This window comes from Haemaphysalis longicornis, unplaced genomic scaffold (genome assembly GCF_048455015.1).
Source record: "Haemaphysalis longicornis isolate Haplotype H1 unplaced genomic scaffold, Haemaphysalis longicornis Haplotype H1 scaffold_6, whole genome shotgun sequence".
Lineage (NCBI taxonomy): Eukaryota > Metazoa > Arthropoda > Arachnida > Ixodida > Ixodidae > Haemaphysalis > Haemaphysalis longicornis.
Window position 1 is genome coordinate 211,216,871 of NW_027526407.1, and position 17,536 is coordinate 211,234,406.

The following is a 17,536-nucleotide window of genomic DNA, read 5'->3' on the forward strand; positions in this document are numbered from 1 at the left end:
TCCGGGATGCCATGGCCTGCCGCAGCACGAAGAGCCCGGTTCACCAGACCACGCTGGTTCTCCAGGACCACGCTGGTCAGCACGGCGTCCCACTGCTCCGGTGGTGGCGCCAGGACCTCCGGTAGTTCCTTGACGCCCTTACACTCCCAAATCATCTACTTCAACTGAATTATTCACAAGCTAAATCTTCGCTTTTATACAATAACAGACTCGATCATGCACAGCATGCATCATTTAAAAGACAACTCCCAACCAATCATCGCAACAAATACGTAGATAACCGCAGCCGTTAACACTATGTCATACAAGATAAAAATTCCAACTCAGAAGAGAAAAGAGCAACATAAGTATCACTGACACAATTAGTACCATGTTTCTTGATATAAAAAGCCTCCAATATTTCACGCGCGTTTGCATCGTGGCTTCTGCCCAAAATCTTAATCTCACTTAGCCGTGCGACACAATCCTTACAGTTAGCGCAATGTGCGGGCAAGTGCGCACTCCCCCCATTCTTTATTTCCAATTCATGCTCACGTGCTCGATCATTAATACACGGGCCCGTCTGGCCGATATAGGCCTTCCGGCAGGACAGCTGAATCTTATACACTCCGCCGGTGCAGAATTACACAAAAACCCGCCGCGGTGGCTCAGTGGCTAAGGCGTTGCGCTGCTGAGCACGAGGTCGCGGGTTCGATTCCCGGCCGCGGCGGCCGCTTTTCTGATGGAGGTGAAAAGCAAAAACGCCCGTGTGTACGAGATTTCGCCGCACGTTAAAGATCCCCAGGTGGTTAAAATTAATCCGGAGCCCTCCACTACGGCGTGCCTCATCGCCTACGTTGCGTCGGCGCGTTAAACCCTACAATCAATCAATCAATCAATCAATCAATCAATCAATCAAATCAAGCATTTCACAAAAGGCCTAGCATGCTGCTTATCGCAAGCTCGCTTCTGCTCAGCAGAAATGCGAGGGCACAGGGCAGAGAGCTTCCTGGGAGCGGAAAAGACAACAGGAATGCCGTGTTTCTTTGCCACCTTCTTCATGTGGTGGGAAACCTTGTGCACGTAAGGCCCCACTTCAGGCTTTACTGTCTTGCGCACCTCATCCGGCCTTTCCGCCCCTTTTTATCTTCTGAAGCAAGGCCTCGGCAACTGCTGTAATGACCGAGCACGGAAATCCTGCAAAAATAAACCTTTCCACCTGTTTTTGGAAGGATTGGTGCATTTTGTGAAAGCACGACCTCGTGAGTGCAGACTCTAGGCATAAACCAGCAATTGCGCGCTTAACTGTCTTGGAGTGTGAAGAGCTGAACCGCATCAGAACTTTTTTTGCCCGGGGCGAAAAACACCAGCAGGTGTGGCCCTTCTGAAAGGCCCGTCTGGGCTATATCGGCCAGACGGGCCGGTGTATTAATGACCGAGCACGTGAGCATGAATTGGAAATAAAGAATGGGAGGAGTGTGCACTTGCCTGCACATTGCGCTAACTGTAAGGATTGTGTCGCACGGCTATGTGAGATTAAGATTTTGGGCAGAAGCCACGATGCAAACGCGGGTGAAATATTGGAGGCTTTTTATATCCAGAAACATGGTACTAATTGTGTCAGTGATACTTATGTTGCTCTTTTCTCTTCTGAGTTGGATTTTTTATCTTGTATGACATAGTGTTAGCGGCTGCGGTTATCTATGTATTTGTTGCGATGATTGGTTGGGAGTTGTCGTTCAAATGGTGCACGCTGTGCATGATCGGGTCTGTTATTGTATAAAAGCGAAGATGTAGCTTGTGAATAAATCAGTTGAAGTAGCGCCAGTCCTGTCTGTTTTGCCTTACCTTTGTCCTGTTCTTTAAAACGCTAATCCCAGTTGTTATGAAAGAATAAAGGCACCGGCAAGAGGCTTTCCCGAAAGTCTCATGCCGTTTTCTCGAATGGTATGAGTGGAGTCTTGGGAAATGGTGTAATTCAATAAAGTTTGCTATATTTTCCAACATTGGCGTAAACAGGCTGTATAATGGTCATGTCGCGCTTTATCAAGGTTTCGCGCACAATGTAAACGCATGTGCGAACGATCTAAGCGTACACTGATACGTGGTTTATGCGATAAAGGGATACAATTGTACTCCTTCATGATCAATGCGAGTATTGTTTTATCAGAAGCGTTCTGTTTTCGAGATCTTCGAGTAGCCGTTTTGGCATTATGAAAACCCGGTTTCACGCACGCACCCTGTATCCAGAGGTCGTATCAGAGTTTTAAACGCGGAGCGTTTCTTAGTCGCACGATGTCCCTCGACCGTCGGCGGCGGCGTCCACACGCTCACTGCGCATGCGCGCCGCGGCGAGGCGCAGGTGCGCGTCTCTCCCCCGTACCCTCCTCGCTCTCAACAACAGGTGCAGCGTTGTTGTCCTTCCGCACCCCTCCCCCTACACTATAAAAAAAATAATAGTTATCGGCGCCTGGTTTCGATCCCACGACCCTGTGGGCGGAACGCGAGGTACATGGTGCTCTTCCCACTGCGGCACAAAAGCGATTTTTTTTCTTAACAAAACCAGGTTTATTTACATAATAAATATGTACAGGGCAAGACACAGGGCAGATATGTACAGGGCAAGACACACTACTTTACATGCTGCTGCCTTTGTTACATTGTTGATGCCACGTTCCTGACTGGCGTGTTAAGCTGTTCAATAGAAATCACACTCATACACTATAGAGAGCGCATTTACGGGTAAAAAAGGGAAAAAAAAGGGGAGTTGTGTTCCGTTGCAACCTAGCCTGTTGCTGGCTTCATATCCACTTCAAGCGTTCCAGCTCCTTTGTTTTAAAACCTACCGTCGCACGGCAGCAGCGCGCAAGGGCTTGTCCTAGTTCTGAGTCTGAGTCGGGTGCCCCGAGCGCACTGACGGTCCACTCCATCTCGTGGACGAAATGCCTCCACGCTGGCTTCGGGGTGGGAGTACACTCCACCGCAACCACTCGCGCACGCCACAGTGAGTGTAGGCCAAGTGTAATGACGCACTCGCACAGCTCCGAGTGTTCTATCGGAACGTCCAGGTAACGGAGACCTGCCCACTCAATGTCCCAGTGGACGCCCAGAAAACACTGCACCTCGTCCCAGAAGTAACGTGCAGTGTTGCATTCTAGGAACACGTGCTCCGCCGTCTCCAGCCTCCCGCACAGGAAGTAGCCCGCACCGCGCGGCAGAAAGAAGCCAAGTTCTTCCTGCCGTGATCCCACCGGTAGCACCCCGAAGTGGAAATGGCAGAAAAAGTTTCTCGTCCCAGTCGGAATCGGCAGGCACATGATTCGCTTTAGTACGCCCCGCTTGGCCGCCTCGACTGGTGGCTGTCGGTACAGGGGTGGGGGAAGGAGCTTTGCGAGAAGGTCGTGGTATAGCCGGCGGGGCTTAACTGCTAGAAGATAGTCCCATGAGAACTGCTGTTCCAGTAGGGTGATGGCGCCAGCGATTTCTCTATAGAAAGGGGCGGCTCGCGCGCCATGGTGCAGTTGGACAGTTGTGACCTGCCACTTTGATATGTGGGCATAGCCGATTGACTGGAGTGCTCCACGGAGAAAAGGGTCGGACTGGTCTCGGAAATATATAAAACGTTGGACTGTCAGCTTAATCTCCACGTGGACCAGACCTAGGCCGCCGGCATCTAGTCCCCAAAAGAGATTTGTGCGTCTCATAGGCTCGTACGAGGAGCGCCAGACGAAGACCGCCCACTGTCGGTGCAACTTGTTCACCGATTTCTTGTCGATGGAGGTGACTCGCGCCGAGTATAGGGTAGCCGGGTACACTACGACGTTGCAGATGTGTGCTCTGGCGACCAAGGCGATGTGGCGTGTTCTCCATGGTTGCAACTTGGCCTCCGCTGCCGTTAGTCTAGGTCGCCATCTGGCTGCGTTGGCTTTCCATAGGGCCATGTTCACGCCCAGGTAGCGGTGTATTGTATCCTTCCAGCGAGCGCCGCAGAAGCTGGGGGGCTTGAGTTCCCATTCACCCAGCCAATAGCCCTCCGATTTGGAGAGGTTTAGCTCCGCTCCAGAGAAGCGGCAGAAGCAACGTGCGAGCTCCGCGACCTCGCTCACCTGGGTTCGTGATGTGCAGACGACGGCGATGTCGTCCGCGTACGCTAGCACGCGGAGTTCTTCATTCCCGAGGACCAGACCCCTGATCGAATTCAGATAGAGCGGTTTCAGATAGAGCGCGAACAAGACAGGAGACATTGGACATCCCTGGCGGACCGACCTGCTGACCTCTATGGGTGGTCCGAGTGCTCCCCCCAACATCACACTTGTTGTGATGTCTGCGTAACACGTTTCTAGCCATTCCATCATTGTTTCCCCTATCCCACAGTGCTGAAGTAGAGCGAAGAGAAATGTGCCATCGACTTGATCGAAGGCTTTTCGAAGATCTAGTTGCAGTACCGCAATATGCATCACGCCCATCTCTGCAGCCTCGCAGGCGGTCCTTATCCGATGTAAATTGGTGTTGATTGAGCAACCTTTGAACCCGCAGGTTTGATGCTCACCAACCACGCCTCGGAGGGCCATCTCGAGGCGTCGAGCTAGGATCCTAGCGAGTATCTTATAGTCTGTCGATAGGGGTGTGATTGGGCGGAAGTCGGTTACGGTAGCCTTTGATTCTGTGTCCCTTTTGTGGCGGCGTCCTGCGCCACAAAAGCGACACAGAATCAAAGGCTACGAACGCGCCTTATATCCTTGACTCATTCAAACTACGTCAAGAAGCTGCTGATACACGGCAGCAGTTGCATCGATCTCGTCTTCACCAGTTGCTGCAACGCACGACCACTGCTTGAAGACCCCTTAACAGTACACTTTAGCGACCACAAAGCTGTCGTTCTCAGCGTCCAATACAACGACAACAGCAACAAATAAATAAATAACGACTTACAACAACCTACTCCTTGCCCTGACTTCTTGCGTCACAAAAAAAAAAAAGAAAAATTGGGCCCATCTCTCCACAAGGGGGGACTCGAGTCGCAAAATCACGGAAGTAATAATTAATATATGAAAGAAATAATAATAATTAATAGTAATAAGCAATAATAGTTAACACATTCACTACCACCCCACCACCACCCCCCAAACACTAACGTTAACGCAATACACCCACCCCCTACGTGACGCATTTACTCGAGTCCCCCCTCGTGGGGAGATGGGCCCAATTTTTTTTCTGTCGACCGACCGCTCAATGAAGAAACGCATTAGTTGTCTGACAGGACGCCAGCGGTCCCACTAGGAAAGCTTTCGCTTTAAAAATTGGCCGCGTATCTGCTCACTTCGTTGCAAATGTCGTTTTAAGACGATAGCCGTCTGGCGCCCCTGCCAGGTAAATCCATTCAAGTTTACCGCGTTGCACTGCTCCACTGTGAGACCCTTCACCATGCGCGGTCCACGTGCCATCTGCTGGAATCTTTCATTACTGTTGAACAACTTGAAATGCCGCCAGGAACTATTGTGACGCGTGCGAGAGCAGGCGAGGGAGTTTTCTGCAGTAGTCGTTGTATTCCATTTGTTATCGCAAAATCGAGCATTCATGTATGGTAGTAAAGAAACACTTAAATATCACTTATGTACTGATTTTGTGCCGGATATCGCTGTAATGTTTTGAATTATGAAAATTGCGCTAACTGGATATTGCCGCGAACTAAGCATTGGGTTTCTTTGTTTATGTTTTGTTTTTACTGCCCGGCCGCGCCCGGCTGTGTTATCTGTGTCCCAAGCGAAGCGCCTGTTCCATTCTTTATTTTTATGCCACACGGGTTATCTTATTCTGATACGGAGAGCCTTTCGCGCTAACGTCACTAGCCTCAAATAATCTTTGATCTACAATGTTCTAGATGTAAATCGACGGTTCGAGAAACACTCGCGGCGCGGTATTCGAATCATCGACGCTCGCCTTCGCACGTCACTTTGTTGACTGCTGCTTCACCGCCTGTATTTTTGAGTTGTTAGGGGAGCACAAGTTCGCTCCAATAAACTTGTTTTCCTTGAAGACAACTGCGTCGTCTTTGGCCACGTGACAATATACAGAGGAAGGAAGACAAACAATGCGCAACTCACAACTATTTATTTTCAGAGAAAAAGTGCCCTAAATTGGCTTCTACATGACATAAAACCATGAAAGCAGATTGTAAGGCAACTTCTTTTCCTGAAAATAAATAGTTGTGACTTGCAAAGTGTTTGTCTTCCTTCCAGTGTATGTCCAGTTAGCGCAAGTTTCGTAATTCATAATGCACCAACTAGCCCAACAGCACATTTTACTGTGTAATGTTTTATTTTGTCCAACAATGTTGACAAGTATGAATACTGCAACGGGATCTAGATGCTTAGGAATGTTTGTGGGCATATAAACGTCGTGTCCAACGTCCGTTATCTCTGGCCGGGCGGATGAACCGAGCGACATACAGACAGACCAAAATTTCTGTGGTCAAGTAGCCCAAGAAAGACTATCGTCTTTAAAAAACAAACGTACGTTTCCAGTTTGCACGTGCTTTACCTGTTCTCCGTTTACGTGCCTTGCCAGTTAAGCGTGTGAAAATAGAAATGTGCCAGTCTTCACGTGATTTTTTTTCGGGATGAATGTGCTGCTGCGGTTTAAAGTGCCCGATTCGGTGTCATTTTTCGCTACGTGCAGGAGGAAGACGACGAGTTGGCCGAGTTGCGGCAGCGTCTGCAGACTGCCGAGAAGGTAAGGTAAGAGGGACCACAAAGGCGAAATACAACTTTGCTTAGTTTGAAGGAACAAGCCTTTGGTAGCTCACTGGGCTCCCTTCCAGCTGCGGAAGAGCATTTTTTAAAACTGAAAATGGCGCGAAATCTGGAAACTCCTTCAAATTTCGTGCCAGAGACACGTGCAGGAGAGACATGCTGACCAGCAAAAGAGCACGGTTGACGGTGTGTGAGCTGCACGTTACCATTGAAGTGATAACGTGAAACGGAACGAGAAGCCCCACCGTGCATGTTTCTTGGCAGCAGCCTAGGTCGGCGGCCGCAATGGCGCCGACGAGATTCGCTGACGTCGCACAGAAATGGCCTGCAAGTGGATGGGGAGTCGCCGCTGCTTCGTCTGTTTTCCCTAATACTTGAGATATTTGTACGAAGTTTGCGATGAAATTGGTGTCACTCGTATGTTTGTGTTATTTTATATTGGTTTCACTGGCACAGCAGCCGTTTTAATCGACCAAACTTGCAAACTTGTAATTTCTCATCCTGGCCAGTTTGATTAAAAAGGTCCGGCGCCTTTACTGACCGTCTTCTCTTCGTCTTCGTCTCTTTTCTCCCAGCAAGCGTCGCAGGTGACCAGGCTGAAGGACGAAAACAGGGCGCTAGGAAAGCAGGTACGACGAGTTCGTTCGCACCGTCTTGGTCTTTAAAACTGTAGAAGGACTAATTTCGTGGCTTTCGCAAATTGGCGGTGATGCTGGCATGGGTAATGGCTGCCGATAAAATAATAACAGCGCACACAAAACACAAAAGCAGGCAGGCACCATAAAGCAGGAACCATAAAAATCACCAGTCATTTTATTCTTAGAGGGTATATGTACGTTCCGGCGTGTGTGCTATCGCGCACACACCCGTAGGTAAATGTGGGTTCCGAGACATTCCTTGGTGGAAAACAACGAGTTTGCCCCCGGAAAGCCCGTGCGTTTACGTAACTGGCAAAGGCCGTGGCGGAGGCGGGATTTCAACCTATGGTAACTTGCAGGGAGATAGGGGCATACTATCAAGATGACAGGCAGAAACTTCCCGCCCTGCACCCGCAACTCTCGCTGGAGCAGCAAATAATGCATCGACAGACACAATCAGGGTCTTTCCCTCACCCCAACCTACTCAATGGCATGTTCCCTATTCAGTACGGGAAGAACTGCCCATTACGTAAGCAGGAGAGTGGGACTACAGCGAAGAACACCCACCAGCCACCCTTATTTCTTGCCCTCATAACCCACCTATTCCGTCACGCTTTTGCGGCTAATAAACGTTTATACAGCTACTACTGCCCCAGCATGCGATGGGGTCCGGCCCTGGCCTGGAGGATCAGCTTTGGCTAGTCACCGGGGTCTAGGTGAGGAAGGCAGCTCATGGAGTCCCGTGAAGAGGTAGCCGCTCTCATCCGGCGCCGTGGAACAGTGGTTTTTAAAGAGGGGTCCTCAAGGGCTGCTTGAGAGAACCCCCTTTTGGGCCGCTCCCCCTTTTGTCCTCCTTTTTGCCAAACATTGCCGCCAGCGCAGAAAAAGCTTCGCTGCATGGCACGCACGTGTGACTTCTCTGCGCAGCAGCTGATGCAAAGATGGCTTTTTTTCTGCAACCCTGCGGTTGTGTAAGATTACAAGAACACAAAAGGCGGCCATAGAAATAGGTGTTTCAGTGTCTTTAGGTGAAAGAGTCCAGGGGTTAACAATCGGGAATGTGTCAACGTACTTTATGGTGAGGCTCCCTCGTAAGTTTTGCTATCCCAGAAGAGGACCCCAGTACGCACGTGGCTGTTTTCCTCGTATACATATATGGTCACTCGTTTTCTAATACCTTGCGCTGCAGGAGGCCTGGCGTCTAGACGATTTGTGCAGCCGCAGTTGTTTTCGTTCTCGGAAATCAAATATACACTCAACACTAGTCATACAGGCTTCGTTTAAAAAAATACACACAAAAATGAAATGAGGTAACTCAGCAACAAAAAATAATGGCAAAGGCAATGGCAATGGCAAACAGCATCGCGGAAGAGGCAGCGCCTAGAAGCTATCCTCGTTTGTAGCCAGAAAAAGGGACGTTCTCATCAGCTTATTGCGTACTTGGGCATTTGTAACAAATTTATAAACAACATTTATGCTGGCAGAACAACAGAGCTAATATTTAGTGATGGGTCTTGAGGTAGGCCTACACTCAGGTTCATATAACTGAACTGACGCCAATGATAAATGAAGGCTTAATGTTTTCACCCCGCGTAGATGTGACTGACACACCAGATGAGCGAGCAGTTTCTGAACTGAAATTTTCATCGGAAAATTCGTATGTACAAATAACAAAGCTGGAATAATAAAAGACGTGTCGGAGCATAAAAACAAGAAAAGAACTTATCCCCAAGGCAATCGGTAATTGCATGTTCAGTCGAGCCTCCTTGTCCGTGCAGAGGTCACAATCAGTGCTAATTTACAGCTCGAAGCGACCACAAAGAGGAAATCGATTTGGAAATATTTTTAGGTCGAGTAACGGTCATGTCGATTTTTGGTCAGACTAACGGTCATGTCGATCGGGATATTATTTTGTTCACCAATTGTGTAGTAGCCTCTAAAGAAGCAGCATTTATCCGCCTGCTTGGGAACCGAGTACAAAGCAAAATCCGCATTGCATTTTGCATTACATGCAAAAATCACGACAGAGTAAGGAGAGATGTACAGAAGCGCTGGCTAACCAGTGTATTTTGAGTTAATATAGCTGAATATATAAAGAAAAGGTTAGCCGTGCGTATGAGCAGTGTGAAAAATGAAAACATAAAAACCAATGGAGACGGAGGTGTTGTAAAGATTAACTCGAGATCCTTGGCAATACTTGCCAATTTTGCATTGGTTGGAAATGCATTTGAAACTTATGCGCTAACCCAATTGCCTCGCCCACAGGTGTCCCAGCTGGAGCGTGAGCTGGACCAGGTGTCCAGCCAGCTGGAGCGGTCCATGCAGGAGACGGACCGACAGCTCAGCGCCAAGCTGCGCGACAAGAACGTCCAGATGGCGCAGCTGCTGGCTGACCTGCAGGTGGGCCTCTCGATGCGCGCTGTTTGTTTCAAAGGGTTCATTTCAAACAAGCCCAGGTTGGCTGAAAATGGGCAACCCGGATGTTACGCAGCACAGGGAAGGCGTACCGTGGTGTTTCGGTGCGTGGAGTCGTTGGTCACAGGCCTCCCAAGAGTAGCTGCATCACGATCCAAATGGGAACTTTCGGAACACACATCTCAGAACTCTGCCCCTGATGATCGAGTGCTTTGTTGCGAGGCTGGTTGCACGAGTTCATACTGGATTATTGCTTCTCGTAAGCCTATAGTTCAGGTGCGTGGGAGAGTGAAGTTTAGACAATGGGCTCAAAAAGATAGTGCCGTTGTTTCTTCCTACTCACTGGCGCAAACATCGCCGCGCGTTAGTACGCCACCTGGGGACATGGTATCATTGCTCTGCACCTTTTATTCGTCGGCTAGCTTGAATCGTGCAAGGAGGGTTATTAATTCGGCTAGTTACCCGGACCTCATCTCTAGGGCATCGAGGAAACATCAGTGTTGCATTGTGGGAACGTAGAGGGATATCGCAATGAGGGGATTCGATGAGCATTCATTTCTTTGCCAACGTCGGTTGTAGAGAAGGGCGTGTCATGGGGCAGAAGTGCGTTGCTCTGGTCCCACGCGAGCTCATTCCATGGCCGTGCGTGGATGTTATAGTAATTATCAAAACTGCACTTTTTGAAGCAAAGTGATAAAGCGGGTGCGTATTTGTCGTTGCTTTGTTAGGCGCATGTCATTAATTGGGGTTAGCACTTACTGGCCACACCAGGTCTCTTTTTTGGAGCCCTCGGAACGGAAATTGGTGGGGACATTTCAAGACGCTTCCAGGCCACTGGGCGCTACTGGAAGTCCACGGAAGGCCACAGCGATGCCACTGAGGGCGGATTAAGAGATCAGGCTGTGAAAAAAGTGTTCGTTGTAGGAGAGTAGGTTCACGTTGAATGCACACGTCGCATCATTAACGGATGTGACGCAATATTACAAGTGACGGCGATATTAGAAGTGACGGTTAGGGCTGCCTGTGTCCCTCCCGCGTCGTAAGCATCTTACTCTCTGTGTCACCTTTCCGCCAATCCGCTCGGCCAGTGCAGACAGTAGACAGGTCGCATGCGGCTGTTCGTTGTCGGGAGGTTCCCGTTTGAACCCATTCCCGTTCCAACCTTCCCGCTTGTTCCCTCCCGCGTCAACACGGTGCAAAACGACCTTCCCTTTTCGCCCTTTCCCATTTAGCCCCTTCCCGGAATGACGTACCCAGTTCGACCCAGGTGACTCGGACCGAGGCCTGCGATTTTTGTAGTTGCATGCGACAGAAATTTGACCCCATGTTCTGAGTTAGGTCCAACGTAACCAAAAGTCAGATATTACTTGCATCCGCGGGAAAATTAAATTGAATTTGCGCCACAGGTATTCCACCGTGAAACAGACGTTACGGATGGCGGAACCAAAGTAAAGAGACGCTCTATTAAATTGCAACGTTATTGCAATGGTCCGTCTCACGATACGCGGCGCCAAATTAAGCAACACGTAGGTTGCTTCGTTACGTCCGACCCGATACAGTGTTGATGAATGACAGCTGAAACCGCACCGTCAGCTTCCGCATTGGTCGAGCGGTCTTGAATGCGTTTCTCGCAGGCGTACTCCGGCAGCGGTGATGGTTCTAGTCCCGACGGTTGCATATCTCTGTTTCAAAGCATTGAATTGTTTTATACACGAATGCACATGCACTTCTTTCCACGTGCAACAGACGCAAAAAAAGAAAAGACGACAATTAACGAAATAGAACCTTTCCGCGGTCGCAGTGCCAGTTTGCAGCGACCGTAGCTCTTTCGAACCTGGGTCTTTTAGCAAATACAATTAATAACTTACTAGGGGTAGTGCAGGGCTACCGTTTTATTTCTACGCAGGAAAAAGATCTCGCGAAATATAATTACCAAATCTAGCTAACTACAGAAAAAAACCGTATTTTATGAAAGCAGTCACTAGAGTAAAAGCTCGTTAATTCGAACTCGGTTAATTTCAACATCCGGTTAATTCGAACTCATGCCCTATTCCCGGCACAGCCCCAATGGGGGAAAACTCTTGTTAATTCGAACGCTCCGCTATCCAGAGCGGTTAATTCGAACTGGGGTCCACTGGTTTCCGTCGCTCTTCGCAGAAGAAGTCGGTCCAGAGGGACTACTATGTGTTGCAGATCCAAACCAAACCAAATTTACTAGCGATGCAAAGCAACGAAACAGAAAGCGTAGCGCACACGCTACGCTGCCGCGACAGCTAATTTCGCTTCCGCAGCGGGCGCCGCGCCCCCGGCGCCGTTCGCTATTGAAGTTTCATGAACATTATTTACAAAATCGGCTGCCACAAACAGCGCCTAATACGCGATAACGAGTCCAGAGTTGGCTTTTTTTGTGTTCTGCCCGTGCGGTGTGGCACGAAGTCCATTCATTCTAGTGCCGACCCGCTAATACGAACTCCGCTTAATTCGAACAATTTTATGGTCCCCTTCGAGTTCGAATTAACGAGCTTTTACTGAATTATGGGCTACGCCAGTGGTACGATCCATTGTAATGTGTGGCTAACGGTCACTTTGAACGCAAATGTCTGTAAAAAAATGTCGAGTGAAGCCTAAAGCTGAAATGTTTTCTTAAAGGAAATGGTTCGCACTCATTTTTCATCCAGACTTAAAGAACACCCCACGCTGCATTCTCTTGCGTGTACTTTTTTATGCTTAATACATAGGGAGCACAGTACGTGGAAATGCAACAGCAAACATTTAGGCAGTCATCCATCTAAAATGTTTCAAACAGTTTTTGCGAAACCAGCTGCCGGCTTGAGATCATTTCTTTTCTATGAAATGCCAGTACAGATCGACATTCATCACATGCAATGCACGCAGTTTAATCGATTAGGTCCTCGCAGTAGTCGCATTTCCACTTGGGTGCACGCCTCTTGATTATAAAAAACCGTGAAATTGCCGGAATTTGAACCCACATTGATGCAAGGTATTTCGTGCACAAGTTTTTTGGCCGTGAAAACTTTCCGGCCCCGGCTGATCAGTTCGCCGTGGTGGCCGCTAGGAGCATCGATACTGGAAACAAGAAAGTCTCCCGAGAGCATAATTTAATTTGCTTCAGCGCGATTGTTTCTTTTCTGGCGAAAGTCATGAATGAACGAACAAACTTTTTTTGTTTCCGTACAGTAGCCAGACAAACGAGAAATGCGAAAACATTTCGTTGTTCAAAAAGCTTCAAGAGCATGGTATCGGCTTGAGACATTCGCGAACTTTTACCGGCCGAAAATATCGGCCGTATGCTCAATTCCAGATAGATTGCTACGTAGAAGTTTTTACAGTAATGCATGTCCTGTTCCTCGTATGCAGATTTTGGGGAACAATTTCAAAAACAGTAACGCATACTTTCAAAAATTCGATCGGGTTGAAACGATACGGGTTCAAATGGGAAGGGTGTTTTGGGAGCGGTTGAAACTGGAAGGGCGTTTTGGGAACGGGTTGAAACAGAAAGTGGTCAAACGGGAAGGGCATTTCGGTAACGGGCGCACAAGGAACGCGCCAAACGGGAAGGGCGTTTCGGGAATGGATTCAAACGGGACGAGTTCAAATGGGACTGGGTTCTTTCGGGCTACACTCTTGTGGTCCACGTGGAAGCCTTCCGCCCGCACAACGGACATGCCATCAGTGGACGCATGAAACCTACACCTTCGCGTGCACGCCCCACCCTTCCTGCCTCCACTCCCCGCAGGTGCACACACAAACAGGCAGCCGCTTATGCTTGAACGTGAAAGACACCGGCAAAAGGGGCTTTAGGAGGGGGCGAAAAGGAACGCCGGAGCGGCCCCGAGTAAAGCGGCTTCACCGGAATGAGAACTGTGGGGGTCAGAAATATACTGCTTCGCCGTAAACTTGAACGCCGGCAAACGTTTCCACGAGGGATGCGAGGGAGCCGGAGTGAGCGCCAACGGTCCATTGTTCTGAGAACGGTTCGGTTTTCCCTCTCCCACCACCCACGCACTCTTAGGAAGCCGATGCGGAGAAGCACTCGCTGCAGTCCCAGCTGGGAGAGCTGACCGCCAAGCTGGCCGATGCCGCCGATCAGATGGACGCCACCGCGGACGAGCTCACGCGTGCACAGGTGAGATCACGTGACCACATGTAACTCAATACGGAGAAACAGAAGACGTCCTCGGTCTGTCTGCGTTGGTTAGGCACTCCTGCTGCTGTGGGATATTGGTCGACAGCAAGGCCACGCCTTATCGTCGTGGATGTTTATTTAGCGTGCCGTACATTTTCTTGTACTGCACTGTGTACAGACAGTGGGTATGCTTTTTTGTTATCTGGATAAGCAACTGGCCCAAGCACCACCTGCCGAAACTTGGCCCGCTTCCGTGTGCACATTTCTTATAAAGACAAGCTCTGACAGCGTAAGTAATGAGATAATGATAACGTGGGCTGTTCCACCGTATTTTGTATCCGTCTTCCGGCGTGGAGAAAAACAATCCTTGTCTTAAAGACGCTAAGCTAAGCTAAGATGTTAAGCTAAGCTAAGAAGCTAAGCTTAGAAAACCATGGTTCTAGTGGTACTTTGTCGACGGAAGTAATTTCGCAAGGGGATGATGAAAAATCAATGTATATCTCCCCGCAGTCTTTGTCGCCGCTGGTACGGTCAACACCGTTGCATTGCGATTCGAGGCACAAAGACGTTAACATCAACCCCAGTCCCTATTCAGTATACTTCCCTGACACTGGATAAAAACGCATTGCTGCAAAGTCACTGCTGTAAAGACATGCATTTTTAAAGCAAAGCCAACGTTCGTAGAAAGCTAACTGCCCGTGATAAAAATGAAATGCCAACGTGTCTCTCAGTAACCCTATGATGGGAGCTTGTTGCTGTTGACTCATATTTGAAGTACAATGAACACACCGGGTACGCACGATACAATCATTATGAATTACGAAAATGGCGCTGAATGGACAAATAGAGGAAGAAAGACAGACAATACGCAACTCACAACTCACAACAAGAGTTGTGAGTTACTCATTGTCTGTCTTTCTTCCTCTGTTTGTCTATTCAGCGCAATTTTCGTAATTCATAGTGCACCAACTAGCCCAAGAGCACATTTTACTGAGGTACAATCATTATTGTGATACAGGGGATACTTCCCGTTCACCCTGTGCATGTCCCTTGTGTCTCCTGATGTTGTGATATTTCGGAAATTGGACTGAGCCCCTTACAGCTGCTTCCATCGTATCTGACAAATCCTTCTTATGGGCATGTGAAAATCATGGCTGGGTATGTTGGGCATTGGTGAGTCGACTGTGAGGGTCTGACAGCTCCTATCCTGTTCTTGTCTGTCCGTGCCTTCTTGTTGTGCACTCCTGGAAATACAATCATGGAATACCAACCAGACCGAATCGACGCTGTTCTTGAACGCTTAAGTTACGAATCCGCGTTGTGATAACTTCTTTGAAGCAGCCAGACACACGTGCGATTTAACAGTAAAATATTGCCAGACGAAGCCTTCAAAGCATTTAGCATTCAAAGGGAGCAAGCAGATTTAAGTGCACCCCAACGCAGATGCTGAGTAGTCGTTAAGACCCTTTCTTGCCTGTTGCCCGTGGGTTCTGTTCCCTTCTACTGCCGTGACTTTTTTTATTCGCCGGCGCTAAAAATTTGCTACACGTGCTGCTCACAACGCGCGGTTTTTCGCCCGGTGGGGTGCCTAGTGCTTTCGCATCATTAAAATACGAAACGAGCCGCGCCCTTTGTGGCTCCATAGCGCGCCTGGTGAAGCCTTAATGCCTTCGCATTTATTTTTCTATTTTTTCACATACCTACACTTCGCCAAGACGGCATTATACAGCAGGGGCTAAAACACATTTTCACACACTAAATGTGCCAACAACAAAAAAGGAATAAAGAATAACAAGAAACAGGGAAACAGAGAAAAAAACATTTACAAATATACAAAATATGCATAATATACAAAAAATACGCAGCACTGAAAGTAAAGACACGTATGCAGAAACACGTGTATAAACTCGCGCAGAAAAGAAAAGAAGCACAATAAACAGACATGCGCACTAGGAAGAATGATGTAGAAATTTAGTTTTGAGGATAATTGCGCAAATGTACAAGGAATTCCTTGTCGCCTGTGCCTTGGACGATTGACCGGGGAAGCTGATTCCAGGATTTTATTGTGCGGGGAAAAAGTAGTTGTACTAACTTTGATCGTACGCGCGTGGTCAAGACCGTGCGAGACATATGTGGGCGGCACCAGATAAGCCTATTTGTTCGGTGGTGTTCTGTCAGTACAGTATAGCCCTTCTAGAAAACCCATACGAAAAAAGTCGCGGCAGGCCAGCCAAAAGCGTAGGCCAGCCAAGGGAATCTTTTTTTATTTTTATTTATTTATTTAAAGGGGCACTGACACAAAATTTTGAAGGCGAGATAACTTCAGAGATAGATTGGTGGGAACACATATACATCATCTGCAAAATATCAGCGGCGAATACAGCCTAGAACATATTTAAAATCAATTTTAAAGTGTGCGAAATGCAACCGAGCAGCCAGCAGAGCACCACGCGCAATCGACAACCCGAGGATATTGTGTCCAAACACGTCACGAGTTTGTGTTTACCGCTTACGCACTGCCGGCGTTTTTCGCCGGCTCGCCCGGCTCGCCGCTGCAATCGGGAGGGCCGGAGGTTCGGAGCTTCTGCTCTCGAGAACGAACGACCCGATCGTTGGCGGCGGAGGCGCCGTGATTTCGTCAGCTCATCGGGCAGCTGGCCGCGACCAAAGTTCTACAGCGATTCCAGGCACTCCGTTTCTATTACTGTTTATTACCATTGGATGCGAAAACGCGCCGGAGGCACGAAAAGCCCACTGAGCTAGCCGCACGGTCGCTGTGCAGGCGGCGGCCACGGCCGCGAAGTGGCCCAGGCCGGCGCAGGTAGCTGGAGTGATAGCTTGTTACCGCTGCACGAAATTGTCCCCAAGTCCCGACCATGGTGGCTTACATGAGAAAGGAGTTAATGATGCGATGGCGGGTTGCATTAAAAATTGTCATCTGCACCGCTTACGAGAGCGGCACTCGAATATCCGCCGCAGTGCTAAGCCGAACACATCTGTAGGCGGACCTGTAGGCAGACCGGCCGGCTGCTCCCAGCGCGCGTCTTGCCAGCCACCGCCTCGAGCGTCGCGCGTCGTTCTTTAGCCGCGGTAGCATTTGCACTAGCAGCGCCTGCGTCACATCCGCGGTCGCTTTTTAATTAAGCACCTCACGAGATCAGCACGTGGGGGCATTCGCAGAAACTGCCGTCGATGCGGATTCGACAGTGCTACGGCGGCTCTGCTCTGTAATATCCCTCCCACGGTCACGTGGTCAGCTTTGTGCACACAAAATCCACAAAATCCATCGTTTCGCGGCACCCGCTGAAACCGAAACTGTGACTGGCCGCATTGAAAATGCCTCTAATTGATTGATTGTAGGGTTTAACGCGCCGACGCAACGCAGGCGATGAGGCGCGCCGTAGTGGAGGGCTACGGATTAATTTTGACCACCTGGGGATCTTTATCGTGCGCCGAAATCTCGTACACACGGGCGTTTTTGCTTTTCGCCTCCATCAGAAAAGCGGCCGCCGCGGCCGGGAATCGAGCCCGCGACCTCGTGCTCAGCAGCGCAACGCCTTAGCCACTGAGCCACCGCGGCGGGTAAAATGCCTCTAATTAAACAA

At 49.1% G+C, this 17,536-nt stretch overlaps 1 protein-coding gene across 1 annotated transcript in view; it reads left to right on the plus strand.

Moving 5' to 3' along the window:
* LOC144143466 (uncharacterized) overlaps positions 1–17,536 on the plus strand; it is a 338,543-nt gene that overhangs the window by 8,337 nt on the left and 312,670 nt on the right. Inside the window, exons 2-5 of the mRNA XM_077675212.1 lie at positions 6,658–6,711; positions 7,307–7,360; positions 9,635–9,769; positions 13,818–13,931. Coding sequence (XP_077531338.1) covers positions 6,658–6,711; positions 7,307–7,360; positions 9,635–9,769; positions 13,818–13,931 — 357 coding nt within the window. The remainder of the gene's footprint in view (positions 1–6,657; positions 6,712–7,306; positions 7,361–9,634; positions 9,770–13,817; positions 13,932–17,536) is intronic.